Raw genomic sequence first — 18,308 nt, 5'->3', positions numbered from 1 at the left:
AAGATCTGCACTATCTTTGTTAGCATAAAACAAACTCATATCAAGAGTTCCCTTTAAATATCGTAATATATGCTTAATTCCGTTCCAATGTCTCCGTGTAGGAGAAGAACTATATCTTGCCAATAAATTAACAGAAAATGCTATGTCAGGCCTTGTAGCATTAGCAAGATACATTAGTGCACCAATTGCACTGAGATAGGGTATTTCAGGACCAAGGAGTTCCTCATCCTATCATGGAGGTTGGAACGGGTCTTTATTCACTTCAAGTAATCGAACAACTATTGGTGTACTCAATGGGTGCGCTTTGTCTATGTAAAAGCATTTTAAGACCCTTTCTGTATAGGCAGATTGATGCATAAACATCATGTCTGCTAAATGTTCAATTTGCAGTCCAAGACAAAGCTTTTTCTTTCCAAGATCTTTCATCTCAAATTCTTTCTTAAGATATTCAATTGCCTTTTGGAGTTCTTCTGGAGTTCCAACGAGATTTATGTCATCAACATAAACAACATGTATAACAAATTCTGATGTCATTTTCATTATAAAAATACATGGACAAATAACATCACTTACGTAACCTTCTTTTAGCAAATATGCTCTGAGACGATTATACCGCATATGCCCGGATTCCTTTAAAATGCACAAAGACCTTTGTAATCTGATCGAGTACATTTCTCGAGACTTTGAACTATATGCTTAAGGCATTTTAAATCCTTCAGGGATCTTCATATAGATTTAATCAAATGAGTCATATAGGTTATGACTTGTATCTAAATGGCATGACATCTTCAAGTGTCTAGATTGCTGGTCCGATCCTCACAATTATTTACAATATTGTACACTATATTGTATCAAATATATCGTCGACGATCATTTCATATCGGTTCGCAAGCGACATAACTTGTTGAGATCTCATCACTTTCTTTATTTTCAGGTACCTGAACTTCTTCAGGAGTTTCATGAAATGTTATGTCGTGGGCTCTTCTAGAGCTTATTTCCTCCTTATTATGATCATTTTGATCATTTGCTCCTATCCTTTTCAAGGATTGTTACCTTTGGAACCGATTTATCTACCACGCTTCATGCGTACAGTAAACTCCATCATTCAGGGACTTTAATTTTAATAGAAGCATTTGCAGCTGAAATATGATATTTAATTTTGGATCAGCAAATGCTTCTGGCATTTGACTTGAATTATATTCTAAGTGAGGATCATATTATTGATAATTCGATTCATATAGCATATTTCCAACTATTTATTCCATCCTCCAGATATTAGAAAAACTAACACTTATCCCCAATCTTCTTTGGGAAACCTATCTTTGTGCATTGTAGTAGAGAACTTAATCATATACCACACATCAAAAGTTATTAGATAGTAAAAATATTTGGTTTCTGATCCTAAACCAATTGTGAGGGGATGACTTATCATATATTGTTGATCTGATGCATACAAGTGTTGTTATATGCAATTTAGAAAATCTTAGACCAACATATGAAGCTTTGTTCTCATAAATAATAGTTTAGCTATTAATAAGAGGTATTCAATGCTAAACCAGCTTGGATATAAACCAGCATTATCAAAATGAACTATCTTGATTTCATAATCTAAAAATTATGCTCTTAATTAGGAAAAGCAATTTCAAATGCCAAACTGCAGGTTGACAATAAACATACATGTAACCATCTCATATATGCATTTATAAGTGGTTCACATGATAGGTGAATGAGCCCATATTCACCTTTTATATATTTCAGAATCATGGGTTTTAGTCCCAACTTTAGCTGGTATAATTAATTTATTATGAGAACAAGCAAAATAGGAGAATTCTTGAAGAATCTTCTAGTTCTTCAGTATATGCTTATCTGAATTCTCAAATAGCTCATTTAAAAATGGCAAATGAAAACTTCAAGTTTATCATGGCATGTGCTATCTCTTGGCAAACTTCTGGTTTACTATGGCATAAACTTTTGCATTAGTAAACTTCTGGTTTACTTGATACATGATGTAGTACAAATTGAAGAATAAAGCGGGTAACTTCTCATATACATATTATTTTACCTCATATGATTATGAAAATATGAAGATTTTTAATCTTCCAATCATTTGTGGTCTCAATATGATAGCCATTTGTATCAGTAAACTTCAGGTTTACTACATCATATGTTTTGTCCATAATCATATAATAAGAATGACATATTTGTATATAAGCTCGCTGAGAGCCTTCGTTTATTATCCACAATCTAATATTTATCAGACACTACTGGTGTCATGTGTCTTCTAGACAAACATCTAGCTCTTCAGGAATTATTGATACATTTTGTACTATCAAATATTGCTCACACACTTCTGATATCATGAGAGAAAATCATAATCAAATAAACAATATAAAGACAATTCTAAATTTATAAATGTAAGAAATCAAGAATTTCAATATTTTTACCACCAACTTTGTGTCTCCTTCAGGGAGAAACGCCATTAACATATAAATATTTTATATCAAAGCGACAACCACATAGTCATTACATCCTTCAGGGAAATATACATGGGTTGTTATTTTCTTCGGGGTAGTTAATAACAACTAACCATAATATATCAATGTGGTTGTAGTAGAAAGTATTCTACAAGAATATTTTTGCCTTAGAATGATACTTAATAAAATTATCCAAAATGTTTTACGTACAACAAATACGTGTGGCAATTATCTTTATGCTACAAAAATAATATTTATATCATCTATTATTCTATCTCTTCAGGAGTCGAGTTGTGGTATTTATTCATTCATTCCAGGGAATGAAAATGTGCTTCAAAAATAACTTCGAATAGCTCATTATTTTGCTTAAGCACAGAAAGATACTGCTTCAAAATATTTTCCTACTTCAGGAGGAAACTTCAATTGTGTTACTTCTTCAGGACCAAATTTAAAATACGAAATATTGAGTATATATTCTCTCAATCATATTAACTCTTCTGGAGGTGAATTGTAATATATTTACAACAAGAGTGCGTTCATATTTACGACTTTATTAATATTATCACATTCACTTCAGGGAATAGATTAATATTTATCAAAAATTCTCATCCTTCAGAAAATTGAACATAATTATCTGAACGCACATTAATCACATCAAATTGTGATGTTTCAACCTCTTTTAAAATATTTACTACTTCAGGAGCAAATCGAGGCGTGCATGTAATATAGAGAATATTTCTCTAGCTTAACTTTAATTGTAACCATAGAAAGCCTAAATTATCACTTCTGGTGGTCATAGGCATATACCACTTCTGGTGGTTAACAAAATTTAGTTACAATGAGATATACGAAATATAACAACTTCCGATAGTTGTATATTTCTTACAAACTCTGGTGGAGTTTAAGTGGATCTAACAATATTATCCACTTTGTAATCATTTATTAAGATAATAAGGATGAAAATAAATACCAAAATAGGTACTATATACGTAACATATAACCAAGTAAGTGATGATAAAGATATTAAAATATAAGCAAAAGGCTCAAATTAAATTACGCAAATTTAGTCACTCCATATGTAAGCGATATCTACATCACTACTGCCAAGAAGAAAAACTCACCACCTCAAGGATATAATCTGCCTTATGATACTCGGAATGAACAAGATCTGACCACGGACATAAGAGTGTCGCCTTACATCGGAGATGAACATACCTCAAGGATATAATCTGCCTTATGATGCTCGAAATGAACAAGATCTGACCACGAACATAAGAATATTGCCTTACATCGGAGATGAATACTGTATTAACTGGAGGCTTTTTTTTCCTCTTCAACAATTACTGGATCTGGCAGAGTCGTAGTCACACTCTACTATTCTCTTTGCTGTGTTGCACTTAGATTCAGCAATTTTACAGCAGCATATAAACTCGAAGAAGCCCCAATTTCTTTCGAGCTAGGTTGAACTATAGCATCAGCATGTGGTGGAGTAACCATCAATTGTTCTTGATTTTGCACCGTCGGTATAAAATTTCCATCTGAGCTTCCAAAAACAGCAGTGGGTTGCGTCTGTGTTCTTCCTCGTCCTCGTCCTCATCCTCGTCCTCGCCGTTGACCTCGACCTCCGGCCATTGCCAAACACAGAGGCGAAGGTTTAACTAACTTTGAATCGGGAGCATGGGAGGGAAGAGAGAGAAAACTGCATACTCCATTAGTTTTGATTTTATTTCCAAACTATACCATATTTTCTTTTTGATGCTCAAATTTATTATTGTTTCTGAATATATTTGCATTCCAGTTTAAAGAACTTATATGGCTGTTAATGGCAAATTCTAAGTGATTTGTGGGATTTGAAACTGTAGTATGCTAATCACGATAGTATTTGATTGAGATGTCAGATTCTCGTGCTGATAACGTGTTATAAAATAAAGACTGTAAAGTAAAGAAACCGAAGACAAGTATAGAGGGAGATTGATATTTTTATTCAACTTCAAACTGTTGTACATAATAAATTAAAAAATTCTCTATTTATAGAAGAAAGGAAGCAGCTGCGAGGCTTTTCAGGAAACAGCTGTAAGGCTTTTCTTTAGCTGCTTGTAAGTTGTCTGCATGAGCTGCTTGCAACCTGCCTGTTTAATAAGAAGTTGCTGCAAATCATTTCATTGAGCTACTTGCAACATGCCTGCATCAGCTGCTTATAGATAAATTTCAACAGAGTACTAAATGAATAATCTTCTTCAGGAAGATTATCTATAATGGGATAATAAATAGACATCCATAATAATTATTTTCAAAACAATATGAACTATATTAAAGAATCCAACGTACTACTCAAATGCCAATTATGGCATTTTCATGTAAAAGAAAATAAACAGCGGGTCTTCTTTATCATCTCCTACAGGAAAGACTAGTGTTTATAGTAACCAATTAATTAAAGCATATCTTGAGCACGTAAGTAGAAAAGAGGCGTATGAACAAGTAGCACACAATTCTTCCAAATCTCATATAAAGAGTATAAATTTTGGTACGTTTAATTCTTAAAATGGTAAAAGATAATCTTTTTTTCTTGTGAGAAAATAATTTATATCTTTACAATAAAGAAAATCTCATAAACTTTCTCATATTATATATGTGTAAAATTTAAAGCATATTCGAAAGTAGTAATATTAATAACTATATAAAATCAAAATTTTCAAACTTTTTACAAAAATATTCCACTTAAAATATCATATCAAATTGATATATGACGGTATCAAGGTTGTTAAACTTACGTGATCTTATAATAATATAATCACGAATCCCTTATAATCTCATGAATGGTTTTAATCCCTTCGAGCTCGTATGGGTTACTACGACTTATCCTAATATTAAATTACGGGAGGTAACAGTATCAAACTAATAGCTAATTAAAATTCATTGCAAGTTCTAGAAAAAAGAAAGAGCGATAAATGCTAAAGAAAATTAATAACAACTCATGCAATAATGACTTAAGGACACAAAGTCAAGTAAAGTTTCACCCTATTCAGAAAGAGATATTGCCTTCGGAAGCTTCAGCCAATCACGACATGCCACACTCATGACATGTACGTGGCTGTCACCCATAGGCTAGACCCTTGGGCTCCTCCCAATTTCTTGCTACACTTCCTTGGCTCTTTAAGTACATGCAATACAACATCTCTAAATGATCATTGCCTCCCGCAGTGTTCTTGCCAAATCCTCCTCCTTGAAGTTCAACGTCGGGACGTGCATTGCACGACCGACACTCATGCGGCTTGCTCAGGACGTGCAGCGTTATGGGAGCCAATAGTCAACAAAGGCAACCCATAATGTTATCATTGTGTATCCTTTATTGTGGAATATGTGATAGCTTAAATTGTATATTAACACCAAACTCAACTAATGTACTATAATTATATGATTATTTGAGAAAAAATATATTATATTAATTAATTATAATCAAGTAAGAAAATAATCAAAAACATGTTAAATATTGTAAAGCAACAATTAGTATTGTGTAACTTATTTCTCGTTAGAATATTTGGTTTAATGTATTAAATTAATATGAATTATAATTATATCAATACATAAATTTCGCACGACCTTTGCAAAATTATAATAATAATAATAATAATAATAATAATAATAATAATAATAATAATATTTTTATAGAGATTAAAATCTTCTTATCAAACCCACTAAACATTCCTTTTAGAAATACTCGACAAGTACATGAAAAGTTTGGAAAATCATGAAATTGTCAATAAGAATCAACTAAGGTTTCCGAAGAGAACGTAAAGGAAAAGGAGAAGCTTCTCGATTGCTTCATTATCTCAGAATGACCAAAGTGTTAAAAATGTGTACAGAATAAGCTATATATACATTGGTCCAAAACCCGAAATGCTAAGTGGACTAAACTGGACCAAACTAGTAAAAGAAGTTATTGGCTAAACTAGTAAAAGAAGCTATATAAATAAACTTATACAACTTTGGCCTATTTCTGTTGAGGCCCAGAAGCCAAATAGTCCCCTCCTCCCCCCCGCAAGTTGGAGGGGGAAAGCACATGCAACTTGGAAAGAATATGAAGGTCACTCTGCCTAGTCAGAGGCTTGGTCAGAATATCTGCCAGTTGCTTGGAAGTAGAAACATGAGCCAAGTGAATGAGCCCCTCAACCAATTTGGTGCGAATAAAGTGGCAATCCACCTCAATGTGCTTGGTGCGCTCATGAAAAACTAGGTTCTTCGCAATGTGGATAGCTGCCTGATTATCACAAAAAAACTAAAATTGGAAGTGAGACAGAAACATGCAAGTCAGATAAAAGATGAACCAGCCAAGTCAACTCCGCAACAACCTTACTAATAGCCCTATATTCAGCTTCGACGGAAGACAGGGAAACGATAGGCTGCTTTTTAGATTTTTAACCAATCAAACTATTCCCCAGAAGAATGCAAAACCCAGTCACAGACTTTCTGGTATCAACACAAGCACCCCAATCACTGTCACTATAGGCAGTCACTGTAAGATCAAGAGAGTTGGAGAAAAATAACCCAATATCTAAGGTACCCTTTAGATATCTCAAAATGTGTAAAGCATCAGACATGTGAGGAACTCGAGGACATTTTAAAAATTGACTTAGGTGTTGAACGACAAAACAGATATATGGCCTAGTGTGCATAAGGAAGAGCAATTTACCAACTAGACCCATGTATGTCTTAGGCTAAGGCAACACGTCACCAAAATTAGCAGATAACTTGTTATTAAGCTCAAAGGGACAAATAACATAGGAAACGTCTGAACAATGATACTCAAACAAAAGGTCAGAAATAAATTTCTTTTGATTGAGCAACAGACCATAAGAGTAAGAGGAGACCTCAATGCCCAAAAAATAATTCAAAACACCCAAATCTTTAATCTTGAACTGATCATTAAAAAATAACTTCAAATCAAGAATAACATTAGGATCATCCCAAGTCAATATGATGTCATCAACATACACTGCCAACTTAGTCAAGGAGCCAGGAGAACCTTTCACAAACTCTTGTTGCATGGCATTCTGCCAAGCTGGGATGAAGGCTGCTTGAGAATATGTACCAGGTTCAAATTCAGCATGTTTAAGGCCTGTATTAGAGCAGGAAGAGGTGGAAGGATATCTACATAAGTAGTCCTGAAGATAAGTAGAAGGATGATGATCTCTAGAAGATCTTTTAGGAGGCTGAATAATGAGTGGAGCAGGAGAACTAACATTAGAAGACGGATCTGAAAGAGAAAAAGAAGAGGAAGGAGAAGGTGCAGGAGACATAGCAGAAGCAGGAGAATCAGAATCAGGGACAGGAGAAATAGGAGAAGGAAAGGGAGAAGTGGCAGGCATATTTCTGTACTGGAAAAAAGGAAAATAATGCTCATGAAACATGACATCCTTGGATATGAAACATTTCTTAGTAGATAAATTGTATAACTTGTACCCTTTCTTGGCAAAAGGATAGCCAAGAAAAATGCAAGGTGTAGCTCTAGGTTTAAACTTAGCCCTATGAGGTATGGGGGCTGTGGCATAGCATAAACAACCAAAGGATCTTAGATGGGAATAGGTAGGCACCTTACCATACAACATCTCAAATGAGGATTTTGTCATTGAGGAGTTTGGAAGGTAACCTATTAATGACATAAGTTGTTGTCAATAAACAGTTACCCTAGAACTGAGCAGGCAAGTTGGATTGAAACAACAAAGCTCGAGATGCTTCAAGAAGGGTTCGATGCTTTCTTTCAACTACCCCATATTGTTGAGGGGTGTAAGGACAACTAGTATGGTGTATGATCCCATTCTCTGAGAAAACAACAGAACCAGAGGAACTAGAACCTAACTCTAAAGCATTATCACTTCTAATAGTTTGGATAGGGACATGAAATTGATATTTGACCATTGCAACAAAAGCCTTGATTAAAGAAAAAGCATTATTCTTAGCCCCCATTAAGTGTGTCCAAGAAGCTCGTGTATAATCATCTACAATTGTAACACTCCGAAAATTTTTGAAGTATTTAATCTCTATTAAGAAAGTTGGTGTGCGCTAATTATATTATTTTGTGTGCTGACGAGAACTATTAATGTAATGGATATCAATTGAATATGATAATAAATGTACGAGGTATATTATAATTGACGTGGGGTCTAAGGAGAGCCCTAAGTCCAAGTCAAGTTGGAAATTACATAATAGACTAAAGTTCTAAATGAGTACGCACAAGACCTAACTTTGGATGAGCATATATTTTTATATATAAAAGTAGTTATGTGATGATATACCTATCAAATAAAAGATTGTCAAGTCTAGTTTCTAACGCTTCAAACCATTCATCATTTGGATACTACTACAAGAAGTTATGACCAAATTATCAAAGGCTGGCGGAATGTAATTCTGCAGCCAATTCTGCGACCGCGGAACAATTATGCGATCGCAGAAGTGGTTATGCGACCGCAAAAGTGGTCGCAGACCTAGCCAGCGCAGCCCAGTTCTGGGCATCAATTTTGCGGTGCATTGTGCGACCCACATACCCATTCTGCGGTTCATTATACAACCGCATACCTGATTTCAGAGGGTTAATTTTTCTATTTTCATAACCCGACCCCATTTTGATAAATAGCCTTTGGGGCTTATTTTGGGGTATTTTTCTGAGGGTTTCAGAGAGAGGTAAGAGTATTTTAGAGATAGAAGGAGAAAACCTAATATTCTAATAATCCAATCTTGCACCAATCTTCAAGAATCAACGAAGCCAATCACAAGATCTTCATCTAAGAGGTAAGATTCAAACCCCTAGCCTTCAATTTTGAATTTTGGATAAAAGATGGGTGATTGGGAGTATGATTCTTGGGTGTAAAAGTATTATTTATACATGCTTATCTAATAAGATTTGTGGGAAGATTGTTGAGCTCAAATAAGTAAAGATTGGGTTGTGGAGTGAAAGAAATCTCGTAGAAGAACCTTGTAGTTAAATTTGCACACCTAATATTTGATAAAATACTCAAATGAGCTGAGACCATGAATATCTTCCTAATTATGGTTCAATTTTGTTATGTCTAAAAATAGATTGGGATTGCTAGAATTTTTGGAACATTGTAGTAATTTAAGGAAAGCTCAAAGCGAGGTATGTTGGCTAAACTACTCTCTTAGAATTGAATTCCATGATGTTCCTGTAAGTTTCAAGTATGGTTGTATCAAGTTCCTTATTCTATGTTGCGAGATGTTCCCAATAAATTCGATTATCCCGAATAAGCAAGGTGTCTAGAATTACGTATTTAAATCACCGCACAACCGTAAATCACCACAGAATGAGAAAAATCCGACGAAACTGACGAAACTCAGACGAGAAGAAAAACTCAACCAAACTTTATGAGGATAGTATCAGACGAGTGCGGAGGACATGATCTACATGAATCCTTGCTCTGATACCATGAAAAGTTTGAAAAATCATGAAATCGTCAAGAAGAATCAACTAGGGTTTCTGAAGAGAACGTAAAGCAAAAGGAGAAGCTTCTCGATTGCTTCATTATCTCAGAATGACCAAAGTGTTAAAAATATGTACAAAATAAGCTATATATACATTGGGCCAAAACCCGGAATGCTAAATGGACTAAACTAGTAAAATAAGCTATACAAATAAACTTATATAACTTGGGCCTATTTCTGCCGAGGCCCAGAAGCTAAATAGTCTCGGAGTCCAACAGTACATCAATACATCACGTTCTGCATTTTTTAGATTAAACCCAAAGTCGTGCACGTTTCTGTCTATTATTATCTGCTGAGGCGCGTCCACGGAGGATTGGATATGCATTACACAGCAGCACCTAAAGCTCTCCTCTTAGTCTCCCACTAATAAAAAGCTTCAAATCCACACACAAAAAATAAGAATAAGACGATCAAGTAGAAAGAATGCTGCGAATTTGGACAAGGAGATTAGCTTCAGAATGCTCCATTTCACGTCGGATATACCCGGCTAGTTTCATTTCGACCCGAAATAGCTCCATGGGAATCCTTCCCGACACTCTCGACCGTAGCTCCGAGTCGTATTCTCGCAACTCTAAAGTCATGGATGGACTTGTTTCCCAGCTTCACTCTCACATTCGAAAGGTCACTTTTCTATTTTAAATTTTTCCCCAAATTTTCTATTTACTTTGATTGTTTTGAGTACTACGTATACAGAGCAATTGTAAATTGTTTTATGTTGTTAGGTTATGGAAGGAGGAGGGGCAGAAGCAGTGAAGAGACATAGAAGTAGGGATAAGCTTCTCCCTAGAGAGAGGATTGAACGGCTTATTGACCCTGGCTCTTCTTTCCTTGAGCTTTCTCAGGTTAACTTTTTCCATTTCCTTCCCAGCTCTTACTTTTTCAATTAATTATAATTTAGATTGCTAGAAGCACTGTTTGTCATCTTTGTGGGAGTTATCGACCTCATTTTTGTTATTAATCTTGTTATGATAGATTGTTACAAGCATGTTAACTAGACTATATATTGTAGATAAATGACATTTAACAAATGGTTTTACAGATTATTTCCAAGTAGAAGAAAAACTATGAAGACAAGTCTTTCTTAATAATTTAAAAACTATAAAGAAAAGTCATATACTTTGGGTGAAATGTCAATATCCTTGAATATTAGGAACTCAAGAAACTGGCGCCAACCCTACCTTTGAGTCTTATAGCCTGTTTGGCCATGCATTTTCTCAAAAGCTCTTTTCTAAAAAGTACTTTTGATGAGAAGCAGTTTGTGTTTGGCTAATTAATTTGAAAAGCACTTCTGAGCAGCAATTAGTGTTTGACCAAGCTGTAAAATAGTGCTTCTAAGTGTATTATTCTGAAAAGTGCTTCCGGAGAGAACCTAATTTTTTCTGCTTCTCCAAAACTGCTTCTACTTCTACTCAATTGCACCTTTTTTTCTTCTAAAAGCTTGGCCAAACACTTCAACTTTAAAAAAAAAAAAAAAATTTTGAAAGAAAAGTGTTTTTAGCCTTGGAGAAGCTTGGCCAAACAGGCTATTATATTGGCCCATCAAGGGGAAACATTTAAGAGAAATGTATATTTTTAGCTGCTCCAAAAAATAATGGAAGAGATACCGTATGCAAGTCCGCACCTATATAGTGAGGGTGCGTTAAGGCGAGTTGATGAGCTAATACGGCTGGCTTACTTTTCATATGTGTATTATATACATATAATATACTTATTTTATACACTTTTTGGCTAGCGAATGCAACTAGTTTTGGCCGACCGGCCAATTTTGTATTTTGCCTAACATTTTACATGTACTTGTTCCAACTTCTCTTATATTGTCCAAACCTCCCAACATTCTAGAACTAGCGTATTTCACACGATTTTTTTAATAAATTCTTTGAGAACTACAACTTCCTACCTTTGAATAAAATTACTAGAAAAAGTGACTATACTTTTCTTCCCTATACTTAATAGCAGGACACCAACTTTTACTACCACTCGTACAAAATCATTTCATTTGTACATTTGCTTTCTTACTTTTCAATTGGCAAAAGGAAACAAAATAAAAAGAAATAAGAATATGATGCGTACACAGAAAATTTTTCGCTCCAGAACTAACCTTCATATGACATATAGCCACTAGATTTTTAAAAAATTGAATTGTCCTTTTGATTTGTCTATGCTTCATAGGAATAATCTTCCTAAACATTCATCTTTATTTGATTCTTTTGTTTATCTTTTAATAAAATATTTGCCTGTGAAATACTTTAACAAGTCAATTGCCTTCGTTGATAGGATTCACATAAGCAAAAGACTTGTAAATTCTACAAGTTAATATATTGATATTGTATATCATATGAAGCTATTTACTGTTCATTTCTTTTAGTTACACAATGTAGGGATTAGGGTGACAATAGTAATCTTAAAATTTAAATATAGGATGGTGTAACACTGAACAAACTTTTCATATTCATAGTGAAGTAGAAGGCGCAGAACTTATGAATAAGTCCTGCATATAGTGTTAAAGAGCCTTTTCCAGGCCTCCTCCATGTGGAGCTTTCCCTTGCCTTCTAGGTGAAAGTTGGATTCAGTGCACCAGTTTTGCAGTTTGTTGGGTGCTAGGTTTCTATCATTACCTGAGCATAGAAAATTGTGAAAGGAACCTGATGGAAAAATTCATCGCCGACCCCAACTAGTTTGGGACTGAGGCGTAGTTGTTGTTATTGTTGTTGTTGTAAGCTGATGGAAAAATTATTGTTTGTGCGATTAGCATCATTCAGCTCGTATACTTGATCCAGCTTGTGTTTACCGGCCATTCTTGTTCATAGCGGTTGAGAGAGTCCTCTTCATGCCACTAGGTCAAGAGTTCGAGCCTGGTACAATGCAAATGAAAAAAACTTGAGCTGGCAAGTCAATCAATTTATTTGATTCTTTTGTTTATCTTTCAATAAATATCTGCCTGTGAGAAATACTTTGACAAGTTGATAGGATTTGCATAAGCAAAAGATTGGTAAATTCTAAAGTTAGTATATCGATATTGTGAATGATATGAAGCTACTTACTATTCATTTCTTTTAGTTACACAATGTAGGAATGCGGCTGAGGTTAGTAATTTTAAAATTTAAAGATAGGATGGTATGACACTGAACAAACATTTTATATTGTGAAGTAGAAGGCGCAGAACTTATTAATAACTACATAGGTTGCCTACTTATAGGGTTGAAGAGCCTTTTCCAAACCCTTTCAATGTGGAGCTTTCCCTTCCCTTCTAGACGAAAGTTGGATGTGGTGCACCAGTTTTGCAGTTTGTTGGGTGCTAGGTTTCTATCATGATCTGAGCATAGAAAATTGTGAAAGGAACCTGATGGAAAAATTACTGTTGGTGCACTTAGCATCATTCAACTAGTATACTTGATCCAGCTTGTTTCATTATCAAGTTATCTTGAGTTGAATCATGAATTTCTTAAGATACGTATGGTAGTTGCTCATTGTCTTGAGGAACTAATGTACTAAACTTTATGCAAAATATTTGAGAATATGTGGCTACTATAATCTCTTTTCTGATAAATTCGGTACTTGAGAATGCTGCCTGAATTTTTTTTTGATGACCGAGAAATCCGTCTGGGGCCGATCCTTTGGACCAACCGCAGCCTTCAAAACTCGGTGGATAATGGGCCCGCCCCTCTACCCTTCTCCACTTAAATACCAAGCTTTGCTTTGCATGGTGTGGGGGCTTGAACCTGTGACCTAAGACACAAATACACCACCCTTTGCCACTTGAGCTAGGCCCTGGGGGCAATGCTGCCTGAATTTCAAGCCGAAAATACCATTTCCTGGTCCCTCTGGTCGGGCTGAGTAAACTTGTTTTTTTTTGGTTATAAATTCCATTCAGAAAAATATCCCGGTATGTGTTTTTCTTAATCTAAATCATAGTCTGGTAAATATAGCTTGCGGGTCATGAATTGTACCAAGAATCATTACCTTCTGGTGGGATAGTTATTGGAATTGGAACAATACACGGGAGACTGTGTATGTTGGTGGCAAATGATCCTACTGTCAAAGGTGGAAGTTACTTTCCAATAACTGTCAAGAAACATCTCAGGGCACAAGAGATTGCTGCTCAATGCAAACTACCGTGTATATATCTTGTTGATAGTGGTGGAGCTTTCCTTCCAAAGCAAGCCGAGGTTTTTCCGGACAAAGAAAATTTTGGGAGAGTATTTTATAATCAAGCTGTGATGTCTTCAGAAGGTATTCCTCAAATCGCACTGGTGCTAGGTTCTTGTACTGCTGGAGGAGCTTACATTCCTGCAATGGCTGATGAGAGTGTAATGGTCAAAGGGAATGGTACAATATTTTTGGCTGGACCTCCTCTTGTAAAGGTTAGCAGTTGACCTTCTTGTTCTCTGTAAAACATTGATATCTTTCATCATAATTAAGAATAATAGAGCATTAGAGATTTTACTGGTTCAGTTGAATGCCTTCTCTGAGCATAATGTCTATCTGATAGAAAACTTTTATCAGGCAGCAACTGGTGAGGAAGTTTCTGCAGAAGACCTTGGAGGTGCAACTGTGCATTGTAAGACATCAGGGGTTTCAGACTACTTTGCCCATGGTAAGATCCCCTCGTGCTATTCAGCTTTCAGAGTGTATATCCATTTCCTGGATTCATAGTTTTGATTTATGCTTGTGGTGGTGTCTTCTGCCAATCTTTATGTTTCCTGACACAATGATGGCATCTAACATCCTATGTTGTAGATGAACTGCATGCGCTTGCTATAGGAAGGAATATTGTTAAGAACTTGCACATGGCTGGTGGTCCAGAAGCATCTGGACAAACTAGAGCTGATTATAAAGAACCTTTATATGATGTGAAAGAACTTCGCACCATTGCACCAACAGACCTCAAACAGCCCTTTGATGTTAGATCAGTTATTGCTCGCATTGTTGATGGAAGTGAATTTGATGAATTCAAGAAACTGTATGGCACTGTGAGGCCCTTTTATTCCTTAACAAGTCACAACTGTCTCTAATTTGTTTTCTACTAGTCATTCGTTTGTTTTCTTAATGTGCTTGTTGACACGTACAGACACTTGTGACTGGCTTTGGAAGAATTTGTGGACAGCCAGTAGGGATCCTTGGAAACAATGGGATACTGTTTAATGAATCTGCTCAGAAAGGGGCACACTTTATTGAATTATGTACTCAACGTAACATTCCTCTGATCTTTCTTCAGAATATTACTGGATTTATGGTAAGCATTATAGTGTTCTTCTTCTTTGATATAAATGTTTGATACAAATTTGCTTTAATCAATTGCTATTAACTATAATAAGGAGGAAAACAAATAAACTTAATTCAACCAGCTCAAGTTCCTCATGACAGTTTGAAGTAGTTGTTTAGTCATATGGAATAACTACTTATTGATATCCCATAGATGGATTTATGGTACATCTCGAAACACTTCATGATGAATTGTTAAGCGAATCTTGCAAGGCTTTAGCAATCTTGTAGAAGGATTCATCAAAATATTTGTTCATTTTACATGACCTTTCAGTTTTTATAGCCTATGTACCTCTAAGCCATGTTTCACATGTGATTTGAAAGCCATTACTTCCTACAAAAGAACAAAAGGAACAGAAGCAGAAAAAGGATAATTAATCCAAAATAGAGTTAGACTGACTTATAAAATTCTATCAGCATCTTGAAACACATTCAGTTGGTTGTGCAAATCGGATGCTGTAGGGAGGAATATGTGGCTTTTGTGGTTTCAGGGGTATTTCTGGTTGGCATCCCACATTGGGTTTTGATTTCTGAAATCTGAATGTGCTTCTTAGACATGTTTTACTTGGAGATTTTCATTTGGATACAGAGTATGTCATGAAAATAAGGTTATGATGTTCATTAATATGGTAGGTTGGAGAAGCTTGGCCAAACAGGCTATTATATTGGCCCATCAAGGGGAAACATTTAAGAGAAATGTATATTTTTAGCTGCTCCAAAAAATAAAGGAAGAGATACTGTACGCAAGTCCGCACCTATATAGTGAGGGTGCGTTAAGGCGAGTTGATGAGCTAATACGGCTGGCTTACTTTTCATATATGTGTATTATATACCTATTTTATACACTTTTTGGCTAGCGAATGCAACTAGTTTTGGTCGACCGGCCAATTTTGTATGTCATGAAAATAAGGTTATGATGTTCATTAATATGGTAGGTTGGGTCCAAATCAGAGGCAAGTGGTATTGCCAAAGCTGGAGCTAAAATGGTGATGGCAGTCTCTTGTGCGAAGGTAAGTTTTAACTTCGAATATGTCTTAAAATTCGAATTTCTTTTGGCCTTTGAACTCAAGCTGGTAAAGCATCATCAGAACTTCATTTTCTGGCACTCCAAGTCTTCATAGAAACTTCCCACACTCTGATTCAATTTATCAGTAGTTACTTTGATCATTTAAGCTTTCCTTTTCTTTTATACTAATGATTTCTGTTTCATTAGTGTGGAATATACTGAAGAAACTAACGTCTCTTGCAAATATATGGAATCAGGTTCCCAAGATCACGGTAGTTATCGGTGGAAGCTTTGGAGCTGGCAACTATGCAATGTGTGGACGTGCATATAGTCCCAATTTCATGTTCTTCTGGCCAAATGCTCGAATATCTGTAATGGGAGGTCCACAGGTATATGCTCTTCAGTGACACATTGCTTCCAACAAACTCAATATCTATATGCAGGATGGCAATGTTTTACTTTCACTAGCACAGCTCATTATTATTCAAACGATCTTCGCTAGATGCATTTCATTGTCACTTTCTTTGTGTTGCTCGTATGCACGGAATAAAAAAAATTATGCTTATCTGCAAGTGCATTTTCCTCTTTCTAAATTCTGAATATGTTGCAATGCCTAGTAATTTTTGTTACTTATCGAGGAATCTTGTAATTGTCATTTTTAATCATGGATTAATAAGGCTGCTGGAGTCCTTGCTCAAGTAGAAAAAGCCACCAAGAAAAAGAAGGGAATTCAGGTAAAGACATTGACGCCTATAGTTCTAGATATCATTTTTGTTGTGTCCAGTAATTGACATGAATGTGTTGCAGTGGGCAAAGGAAGAGGAAGAAAAGTTCAAGGCTGAAGTTGTAGAGGCGTATGACAGAGAGGGCAGCCCATATTATGCCACAGCAAGGCTTTGGGATGATGGCATAATCGATCCAGCAGACACGAGAAAAATATTGAGCCTGTGCATCTCTGCTTCCTTGAATCGTGGACCAGAAGCTACGAAATTTGGTGTCTTCAGAATGTGACATGCAAGCTCTAGCTGGAGAATGAAGTTGCTGTCCGAGACTTGTTGCTTTCGTCTCCAACACTATCTGCATAATCAGCTAGGTTACAAGAAGTTCTAAGTCGTGAAAGCAGACTTATATTGGTTAGAAACTCCATGATTTACAAAAAAAGAAGAAGTTATATATAGGTAGCGCTTTAGGTTGAGCGTGCAGTCATAGTCTGATGAGGCTATGTTTCTTTGTTATTATTCTTGGTTCTAGGAGCTAATAACTGTGGGTCTGTGACTGCTGCTAATGTTATTGACTGCATAAAGTGTAAATGAGAAACGCTTGATACTAAAGTGCCTACAAGAAACATGGAGCGAAGATAAGTTTATTCCCTTCAATTTTCATGCTTCAATGATCATAAACGAATTTAATTTCATAATATAATTTATCAAAATTGAAGAGAAGACCTTAAGATTAATGTGAAGCACAGTAGTTACAGTCGAATTACTTGTACTTGGGAGAAAAAAGAGTCAAGAGTTACGTGGTGTTGGGTGCAATTAGTGTAAAACGAATATTTAAAATTAATTGAAAGCGATCGCTGCAGCACCAATGGATATGGCGTCTGACTTCTAATCAGGCGATTGTGGGTTCGCATCCCACTGGGCGTGTGTAAGCAAATGACGTCAATTGGTTCCTTGTTTTTTTTTCTTTTCTTTTCTTTTGGGTACTGTTTATTTATTTCCAATTTAATTTTTTAATGTTTTCTTCGCCAAAGAGAAATCATTATAAAAGAAAGAAGATGAGGTTAGGTGAAAGTGCCAAAAAAGTAGAAATACGAAAACTGCCAAAGTAGAAATACGATTAGAAAACGATATTTGTTTTTGCAGGTTTGGTGGTGATATCTCATAACCCCACAAATCGATCAACACGAGTTTTGATAAACCAATATAGGTCAGTGGGCAGTTGCAGTCACTATCAGCGTTCCATGAGGAATCACGTTTTACTGACTTTAATTTTAACTTGCCAATTGCCGCATTCAATCAGTTAACATAAACTTTCCTATTTGAAATATTCGTGAAATATTGAAAAACAAA

At 35.5% G+C, this 18,308-nt stretch overlaps 1 protein-coding gene across 1 annotated transcript; it reads left to right on the top strand.

Moving 5' to 3' along the window:
• The first annotated feature begins 10,277 nt into the window (after nucleotides 1-10,277).
• Nucleotides 10,278-17,612, top strand: LOC104120830 (methylcrotonoyl-CoA carboxylase beta chain, mitochondrial). The gene is made up of 10 exons (XM_009632683.4): nucleotides 10,278-10,589; nucleotides 10,691-10,810; nucleotides 13,895-14,329; nucleotides 14,472-14,562; nucleotides 14,706-14,938; nucleotides 15,037-15,201; nucleotides 16,166-16,240; nucleotides 16,494-16,625; nucleotides 16,914-16,970; nucleotides 17,044-17,612. Exons 1-10 carry the CDS (start codon nucleotides 10,392-10,394, stop codon nucleotides 17,245-17,247), a joined length of 1,710 nt encoding a protein of 569 aa, XP_009630978.1. The 5' UTR covers nucleotides 10,278-10,391; the 3' UTR covers nucleotides 17,248-17,612.
• Nucleotides 17,613-18,308: the final 696 nt, after the last annotated feature.

The sequence above is a fragment of the Nicotiana tomentosiformis genome, chromosome 1, assembly GCF_000390325.3.
Source record: "Nicotiana tomentosiformis chromosome 1, ASM39032v3, whole genome shotgun sequence".
Taxonomy (NCBI): Eukaryota; Viridiplantae; Streptophyta; class Magnoliopsida; order Solanales; family Solanaceae; genus Nicotiana; species Nicotiana tomentosiformis.
The sequence above is the reverse complement of the archived record's forward strand: the minus strand, read 5'-3'. Positions and strand labels throughout refer to the sequence as shown.